Consider the following 9,193-nt stretch of genomic DNA (forward strand, 5'->3'; position numbering starts at 1 on the left):
GGAGTAAGAAGTAAGAGTAAGAAATTGACCAATCACAGTCGATTATTCTTCTCACATTCGACTGTGATTGGTCAATTTCTTACTCTTACTTCTTACTAAGTATATTGTAGACGACGCCTGACGGCACCCTCAAGTTTAGAGTTAAGCCGGAAGCACATAGAAAAACGTAAGTCCGTAAGTCCGGATCTACAATAAGGTTTTAAGCCTTAAGCCATAAGATATGGGTGAATCGCAGTCGCTTATTCTTCTCGGATTCGATTGTAATTGGTCAATTTCTTATGGCTTAAGGCTTAAAACACCTATTGTAGATCCGGGGTAAGACGTAATCAGTAAAGCCGGGAGCACATAGAAAAACGTAAGTCCGTAAGTCCGGATCTACAATAGGGTTTTAAGCCTTAAACCATAAGAAATGGGCGAATCACAGTCGCTTAGATTTCCTAACCTCAATAGTTGTCAACTTTAATGTTTAATATCTCAGTTTGCAGGACAGAACGACATTTTTTCATTATCAAATTTTTATTTTTACGCGAAAACGTATCGATTCAGTGTATTTTTATCAAAATGTGAGGTGAACGAGATTCCTTAACATTTATCAATTTTGCTTAAGTCCACCTCGAACACGTCTTGGCCAAGACCGCCTTATTTCGTATATATATATGTCAAATAAGATGTCTTATAATGACTATGAATTCGTAACTAAGAAGATAGTCTTAAGTCTATGCTTATTTTAAACGGGAGGATCCCGTTTGCCTACAGTTCTGACTGTACACACCACTCACATCAACTGGTGCCTAGTAATTTTTTACTGTTTTGACAATGAGATTATTTTATTTTTAAATTGGCCAATCAGCGATACATGTGTGCAATCGGAGTCCTCCCAGGCGGTCTTAAGAATAAGTTCTGACTATTAGCGTTTTCGGCCCGACCGGGTTTGCACCAACCTGGGTTGGATTAATGGCGTTTTGCGCTCTCCTATTGGTAGAGCGTGTGACATCAACCAATAGGAAAGATTAATCCAACCCAGGTTGGTGCAAACCCGATCGGGCCGAAAACGCTATATGAATACGGCCCTAAATGTATAATCCCCTAGCAAATTTGTCTGTTCGTTCTTACAGAGGCGATGGGAGTTAAGTCCCACGCTTCTCCCCAGGTGTCGCGAGCGCCTGGGTTTTCCTCTGTTTCACATACTTTCGGGGGACGCTCCCCTCTAGACTGGCCGGATTCGCCGTCTAATCGATGGCGAGTGCCATATTAAACCAGAAAAAGAAGAAAGAAGTGGAGCCAATAAATCAAGAAGAAGAACTAAGAAGCGCATCATGCGTGAAACGGAACGCAGTTTATACACGAGTCGGAAAATCAAATAAGGGGAAACTAAAAGAAGACTGTAAAATTTATAAAATTTACTTTGAACTTGTTAGAAATATAAATTTCTATTCGCCTAATATATATGATAATATAAAAGAGAGAGAGAGAGAAAATATATAGGTAATTTTTAATGTAACTTTATTTAACCTAAAAGTATTGTTTATATATGTATTATTTAAGTTTGCAATTATAAATTATATTTACAAATTTTATGCAGAAATATCCAGTTTGAGAAAAAGAAAGAAAAACAATTACATCTATAAATGAAACTATGTCGCAAGACTCAGTCCGAAAAATAACAAAATCTAATGTGGTATGTAATTTATTATAGAGCTGTGACATACATAACAGACAATAATTTTGTAAATCATATAGTTGTAATTATATTGAGAGCTTTTGTGACTTTTTAGGATAAGGCTAGACGACTTGTGAAACATAATGCAAAGAGAAAAAGACAAAATATGGAAGAAGTCACAAATGATCGTAAAGTTACTTATTATTGTAAGAGATTTCAAGGTGATAAGAGAAATAGGACAGCACTTGTAGGATTTTCAAAGAATTTAACATTGTTAGAGATGCAATCTTATATCGCCCGTCAAGATTGGAAGCATGCATTAAATTTATTTCCTAGACTTCTCGAATATCCTCTTGAATTGGAGCCTTTAATATGGAGATATGCATTTATAATTTTATTGCATACAAATGATCCATTACATCTCCATCAATTTTTCAATCAGTGTATTGGTAGTCATAGTTCAAATAACAGCACTTTATTAGAAAAGTTATTGTTATTACCTCTAGAAGATGATAATTCAAGGTAGTCTATTACATTATATTGGCATATTTGTGTTAAGTCAATATACACCATTTGTCAGATACAAATCTTTGTACAATTGTATTACACCTGATTATACTATATGCTGTTCTATAAGCTCTTCATATGTTCTTTAATAGTGCCTCGAGCAATTATTTTTATACATAATTATAACTATACATAAACATTGAATAAAAAAGCAATTGATGAAATTATATTTCAAGTATTGTACAGTCATATATCTTTGTGATAATCTTACACACTTTTCATTCATTGTCAATTTCTGTCTGTAATTCACTGATGTAACCATGATTTTAAGATAAGAAAGACTTATGATACTTATATAATTCTATCAATAGAGATACATTATTTACAAATATTTTGATTATATTTGTTCAAGCACTCAATAGTAGTACTGATACTTAAAAAATCTTTAAACAAATATTTTAATTTTTACAATTTTTAAAAGGAATTTACTGGAAATAACAATATATTTCTGTGTATGTGTGTGTGTCGCGCGCGTGTATATGATATTACCGAGACGATTGTTAATATTTTTGTACATATATATACAAATCTGTATATTAGCTAAACCAAACCGAGCCGTAAAAAAACGTTTAAAATGATGTAATAACTTCTTAATGTTATAATGATAGTGTCTGTTACATCAAATGAAATATTGATCACTAAATTAATCTTGATTAGAAAAATCGTATTACATCTACATTATTCGCTTCTTCACAATCTAGTAAATTATGAAAAAGTTTACATTCTCTTTATAGTAGTTATTTTTTTAACAAATAATTTTGAATAATTGGAACACCTAATTTCTTGTCTATTGAATCAACAATGTTCTTTGATCTGGTTTGATCAATGCTACAAAATTATACACTTAATGCTATTATTGTTCCAAAATATGTTCCAGAATGAGATAACAGTAATGTGGAACATAAAGCAATAAATCCATATGCCAAACATTAACAAACTTATTACCATTGTTACTTGGATATGTCAATATACGATATTTTTTATCTTTATGATATAACGATCTGATAACGCACGAATGTTGATGATGATCAAACATACATATATATATATATATATATATATATATGCATTCATTCATACATACATACATATATATATATATATATATATGACAAGTTGGTGCAGCAATTGCAGTAATAAATAGATGAATGAAAGAGAGGTAAGATGAACGCTGGTCAGTCAAGGGGTAAATGAACACGTGAATCACTAGCTGCTAATTTAACGAGTGTCTTCTTTACCCTAAGTATGGGTAGTCTGGCCGCTGGTTTCCCATGCCAACATTCTCGCATTAATTTTCCCATTCCAGCCAATGTCTGCAAAAGTAGTATTCAACTCCATTACTTGTGCTAATGTAATAAGTGATAAATTCAAACTTGATCTAATTGTTTCAATTGTTCAATTCTGATAAAATATATTCTGATAATAACGAAAAAATTTACCGGGTCAGAATGCGACCTATTAGGAAGAGATGGCCTTCTCTGGTCAAATGAGATCAATTTACGCATTTCTTCTATGGAGGGTTCTTGATTACTGCTTGGTAACCATTCACTGTATGGCATTGCATATTCTAAGGCTACACCGTTACTTATGCATCTGCGACAGACTTCCCATAGTATCAATCCTAAACTGTAGATATCAGCTCGTTTAAAGCTTTCTAAACATTCGACGTTTACCCTGGAAATGTGAAATGAGCACCATTGAGATTCAGCCAACGTATTCCAATGTAAAGAAAGCAATTCACTTACGTTTGCTCAAGAATTTCAGGACTCATGTAGCGTTTTGTGCCTTGTCGTAAGTCAACTCTGTCTGCTATGAGACGATCCTGAGTAGCTGCTAATGCGAAATCGGCAATTACACAACCACCATTAGTTTTGACAAGGATATTCTTCGATTTAAGATTACGATGAGCCATAGCTGGCTTTCCTTTGGTTCCATGGATCTCCGTGTGCAGGTAAAGTAAACCGTTGGCAATACTCAGACAAATATTGAGTGTTTGATGAGGCGTCAATGGATGTGGCGACCGATTAAGATGATCAAAGAGCGAACCGAGAGGATGATACTGCACCACCAACCAGAGTTGAGTGCAACTGGCTCTACTGGTCATATCGCTACCAATATATCCTAGGATATTGTCATGTCTGGATGGTAACAGTTGAGAGTAAACCTCGGTCTCTCGAGCCCATGCAGCTTCGTCTCGTGAGAAATAAATTTTTACAGCTACATTTTCACCATGCCAAACTCCTCTCCACACTTCTCCGCCAAATCCTCCACTGCTACCACTACCGAGACACTCTACTAATGCTACTTGCTTAGCTAAAGTTCTTTGTACTAACAAGGGTAATCCAGAACCAGAACCACTAGTCAAACTTCGTCCATCTAAGTACTCCTATAAAAATAATTGGCACTAGTTAAAATTAACTTGTATTGCTTGTCATGTAATAAATATGGGAAAATAACACACTTTAAGTGTACTATCACCAGCAGCCGTTGCTCTAAGCTCATGTGAATGATAAGTGGCAGATGATGTAGGTGAAGAAAACGAAAAATGCAACATAGATGATGGTTCAATTTCGGAATCGAGAATAAGCTTATTCCGACGTGGGACCATAGGTCGTTTCCTTCTTACTCGATGCACAAATAGACAAAGTGCAATTCCTCCAAAAATGAGCATCCCGCTCAGTAGTACAAGAATCACAAATGTTAATCTTGTTACATAATATTCTTTATCAGTATCTAAAAACAATATCAAAGTATAAAAATCACTAAATAAGTTTTACTATATATTTTAACGCAATTCAGTTTTACACAATTTTATATGAATCTTTTGTATTAACTTTGTTCAAAATTAATTATATATTTTAAATTATATCTCACTGGTTGAATCTTCCAACTGGGGATATGGTCCAACATTACAAAAATCTGCTTGACAACATTCCACAGAGAACTGAACACCACCTGATAGTCCTCTAACATTCCTTTTTTTATGTTGATCTGTATTTTGGTTATTTTCTTTATTACACATCATTAATTTATGTTCTTCTGATTTATAACAGCCACGGCTAACGTATTCTCTACCACTGACTTCTCTCATCCTGGATTTCCAACACTTTGGAGCAACAAACAAAAATTTATTTATAGATGATAGACATGTATGAAAAAGAACGTATGTAAATTTGAGAAAACTAGATAGAAAAATATAAGAATTTTTACAGTGATTGCATTGATGCAGACATTAGATTGCACACATTCAGAATCTTCACACATGTGACATTTAAAATATTTTTGACTGTTTGTATTGAAGCCAAGATTTGGATCCAAAGATTCAGGTGAATCCGATTTCTCATCGTCAAAGGAAATATCTTGTTCCTGCAAAGCAATCTCTCGTTCACCTAGAAAATTAATAATTAAATGACATGTAATATATAATCAAATAAAATTTAAAAATGAATGAAATAATTGTTCGGCACAATGCATTGACCAAAATGATTGTAAAGGAGAAATTGGAAAAAAATTGCAATTGAGTTCAAGGATATGCTCTGTATAATATAATAAATAAAAAAATTTAATGTTATATATCATAAAGGGGGAGAATAAAGAGACTTTATCAGTCCATTATCCAGAACTAAGCAACACAGATGTGCTACTCTATAATGAATTGTCAAAGATAGAAATATGTATTTACATTAATTGCAACAGTTTATTATTTTCATACCTAAACATAATCTGAGTGTCAACAAGAGTATGACATGCGTGATAAATATAGCATCCGCCATTTCTATGCGCGTCAAAACACTGGACTACTCGATTCAAAGCGAAATTATATCAAAATGAATCTCTCGCGACCTCCATACGGCACTCGTCATCCTCGTAGTTCTCTCTTTCGACTCGGCAAAATTTATTCTCAAAAGCGTGGAAATAATTGTCATTCGAGTAACGAGCGTTGGCTCTATTTATGTCCAACACATAATTTCCTAGAGCATCGATGCAAGAGCTCGAGCTGTATCATCCGATCATCGTATGATAGAGTCGCGTGCTCATCTTGTAGATAAGAGTGGACCTAGCTAGCGTGAGCTAGCGTACCATTTAATATATTGTCTAATCCGTTATTTAAACTTATATTTAATCTCTCACACGTATATCAAACACAAATGTTAAAATGTCAGACACAATTTTGAGTCATAATGTACGAATATTTAGATGTGACGCGAGTGTATCCATTGAGGATTGCAAATAGAAGACCGGAATTGGACCAATCGAGTCAAACTTGACTGTATTACAGTTATCTGATTGGCCGAATGTTAGCTTTAATTCCGCGAATGTTAAGTGATAGGGGGCTTTACACGTGCGATTAAGCTTAATTTTCATGTGTCGTTCTGTCAATCGAAATGCATCTGCGTTGCAATAGATATTAAATTATTTTAGTGAATTAATACGAGAATCAAATTTAATGGGAAAAGTGAAGAGATCTTCTGCCATTGTTCTCGATAGACATAACAAGCGTACGAAATAAAAGGAGATTTTCTAGATGAACTCATGAAGGTTGATCTTAATCGTGCTCTCTCCGGAAGCGCTATTAGTAACCTTGGATAAAAAAACGTCGGAAAACATCTGATTCAAGATACCAAGCACTGTGTACTTAATTTGACTTAATTGACTCGTATGTCTTCGTGTAACTCGAATATTAACGGAGGCCACCTTTATGGAGCTAATAATATTAGCGCGTGACACAGTTATGAATCTGTTGCACTCGTAATCGGTTACGCTTGTTATGCTCTCGTCGAGATATATCATCGGTCCGAGTCTGATAATCGTAACCTTGAATGTATATTGCAATATATTGACGAGCGCAAATCGGCATCGGAGGTAAGGACGGAGAGTCTCGATTCATTGACTCCGCTTGATCCACGCGGGATAGGCGAGAGACCACAGATAGAGTAAGAGAAAGAGAGAGAGAGAGAGAAAGAAAGAAAGAAAGAAAGAAAGAAAGAGAGCAGCGAGAGTATCAGGGGATAACTGGTGCTAACCTAAGATGCAAACATTCGTGAACGTTGACGTGCTTATATTATTACTGAGAATTCATCTATTATACTGGTCTCTTGGCTCAGTAACGGCTAGCGGTGGAGCTCTCGATTCTACTCCGACCTTCCAAACTAGTGCTTCGAGCACTCCACATTCCAAAATAGCAGCTTTCTCTGCTACCCTTACCAATGGACTGGCCCAAGCGGTGGCTCATGAATCTGGTGAGAATCCTCCATTTCAAAATCATTTATTTATAATTGGAATGTCTTATAGCGTCTGATTAACTTGTTTCAGCTACAGATACCTGTAACGACGACCTAGCTTGCATAACTATGGCTTCTCACGATCGATTAGGTTTAGAGGCTATAAAATCTCTCCACAGTCAATTGGATGATGACGCCAATGGAAATGTCGATTTATCTGAATCTGACGATGTAAAGATATTTATATTGTTTTAGAAAATATCTCTTACATTTGTACGGACTGCTTACAAAGTAGATATATTTTTTACTTTGACAGTTTTTGAGAGAAGAGCTACAATATGAAGCTGGTTATGAACGAAGACAAAGGGCTTTCCATCATAATGATGATATGCATATTAGCGTACGAGAACTCTGGGAAGCCTGGTTGCGATCAGAAGTACATCTTTTTATATAAATTTTTATATTGTGGATAGCAACACTGAGATTTTTTGTTGATATTTTCTAATATTATACATATATATGAAATATGATGGTGTATATACATTGTTATATTTCTATATGTTAGGTTCATAATTGGACTATAGAACAAACATCAGAATGGTTAACTTCCAATGTTGAGCTTCCTCAATATGTTCCTACATTTATACAGCACCGTGTAACTGGTGCTACACTTCCTCGGTAAGTTTTGTTGTAATTAATAAAAGATAATGTGATGTATTCAATATATAATATATAAACTTCTTTAAACAAAATCATTTATTTTAGATTAGCAGTAAACAATATGCATTATCTTAGCAATGTTTTGGGCATCAAGGATCCCATTCATAAGCAAAAAATTGCTCTAAAAGCAATGGATGTTGTTCTTTTTGGTCCTCCCAAAGGTAAGTATTTAATATTATGCTCTAGTATCGCTAGTATTTATTTAATATCTGATTTAAAACTATACTAAAATGTAATAATTAATAGATACTGGACACAACATCAAAGATTTGGTACTGGTTATATTATTATTTGTAGCACTTATTGGATGCTGGTTCATATATCAGCAAAAAAAAAATTCACAAAAGCATCTTCATAGAATGATGAAGGACATGGAAAGTTTGCATAAAGCAGAACTCGCATTAGAAAATTTACAGGTATTTTTTTAAAGATATATATTGAAATCTTAACAAAATTAGGAATAAATAAATATTAAGGTTGCATAATCAATTTCAGAAAGAACTAGAAAGAGCAAGAATGGAACAAGAAAGTGCAGCTACTGAAAAACAGAATTTGGAAAAACGTTTACAAGATGAAAGCTTGGGATTGCATACTTCATATTCAGATCTTGAAGTATCACAATTGAAAGCGGAAATCGAAGTTAATATCGTTCTTTGTTTATTTTATATATACACATACCATATGCAAATTAATATATTCTTATTAATCTATTAATTTATGTATTTTACAGATGTTGAAGTTGGAATTACAGCGTGCTGAGGGTGAACTTGAAGATAGATGCTGGTCACCACCAGCTGGACTGCAGCATTGGCTACAATTGACTCATGAAATTGAGAACAAAGCATATACTAATAAAAAGATAGCAGCTGAAAAACAACTTCAACAAGCACGTGAAGCGGTAAAAAAAACAAACTTTTTTTATATCACTTCATGCAATTAATTTAATATATATCACGTTATATATCTTCATATATATATATATATATATATATAAACTTGAGATATGTGTGTGTGTGTATATATA

General features: G+C 34.0%; 3 protein-coding genes across 6 annotated transcripts in view; 2 read left to right on the forward strand and 1 right to left on the reverse strand.

The window, feature by feature from the left end:
* The first annotated feature begins 1,448 nt into the window (after positions 1 to 1,448).
* LOC108767817 (uncharacterized) lies at positions 1,449 to 3,317 on the forward strand. 2 transcript variants are annotated; one of them, XM_018517880.1, is made up of 4 exons: positions 1,449 to 1,485; positions 1,583 to 1,678; positions 1,776 to 2,182; positions 3,093 to 3,317. In XM_018517880.1, the coding sequence occupies exons 2-4, from the start codon at positions 1,637 to 1,639 to the stop codon at positions 3,112 to 3,114; spliced, it is 471 nt and encodes a 156-aa protein (XP_018373382.1). In that variant the 5' UTR covers positions 1,449 to 1,485; positions 1,583 to 1,636; the 3' UTR covers positions 3,115 to 3,317. The 2 variants fall into 2 exon arrangements, with proteins under 2 accessions (XP_018373382.1, XP_018373383.1); XM_018517881.1 differs by lacking the exon at positions 3,093 to 3,317 and having other exon boundaries at positions 1,776 to 2,510.
* sax (type I BMP receptor saxophone) lies at positions 3,315 to 6,395 on the reverse strand. The gene is made up of 7 exons (XM_018517879.1): positions 5,940 to 6,395; positions 5,438 to 5,616; positions 5,102 to 5,333; positions 4,689 to 4,960; positions 3,973 to 4,613; positions 3,667 to 3,901; positions 3,315 to 3,540 (listed from the first exon to the last, which is right to left on the reverse strand). Exons 1-7 carry the CDS (start codon positions 5,998 to 6,000, stop codon positions 3,403 to 3,405), a joined length of 1,758 nt encoding a protein of 585 aa, XP_018373381.1. The 5' UTR covers positions 6,001 to 6,395; the 3' UTR covers positions 3,315 to 3,402.
* Positions 6,396 to 6,655: 260 nt separating this feature from the next.
* Stim (stromal interaction molecule) overlaps positions 6,656 to 9,193 on the forward strand; it is an 11,435-nt gene continuing 8,897 nt past the window's right edge. The window contains exons 1-8 of one of the 3 annotated variants that reach the window (XM_018517888.1): positions 6,656 to 7,467; positions 7,541 to 7,680; positions 7,766 to 7,885; positions 8,015 to 8,127; positions 8,215 to 8,330; positions 8,467 to 8,585; positions 8,665 to 8,808; positions 8,900 to 9,067. In XM_018517888.1, coding sequence (XP_018373390.1) covers positions 7,257 to 7,467; positions 7,541 to 7,680; positions 7,766 to 7,885; positions 8,015 to 8,127; positions 8,215 to 8,330; positions 8,467 to 8,585; positions 8,665 to 8,808; positions 8,900 to 9,067 — 1,131 coding nt within the window. In that variant the 5' untranslated portion in view covers positions 6,656 to 7,256. Of the gene's footprint in view, positions 7,468 to 7,540; positions 7,681 to 7,765; positions 7,886 to 8,014; positions 8,128 to 8,214; positions 8,331 to 8,415; positions 8,586 to 8,664; positions 8,809 to 8,899; positions 9,068 to 9,193 lie in introns of all 3 variants that reach the window. The other 2 variants (XM_018517887.1, XM_018517886.1) reach the window with 2 other exon arrangements.

Source organism: Trachymyrmex cornetzi, unplaced genomic scaffold (assembly GCF_001594075.2).
Source record: "Trachymyrmex cornetzi isolate Tcor2-1 unplaced genomic scaffold, Tcor1.1 scaffold728, whole genome shotgun sequence".
Taxonomy (NCBI): domain Eukaryota; kingdom Metazoa; phylum Arthropoda; class Insecta; order Hymenoptera; family Formicidae; genus Trachymyrmex; species Trachymyrmex cornetzi.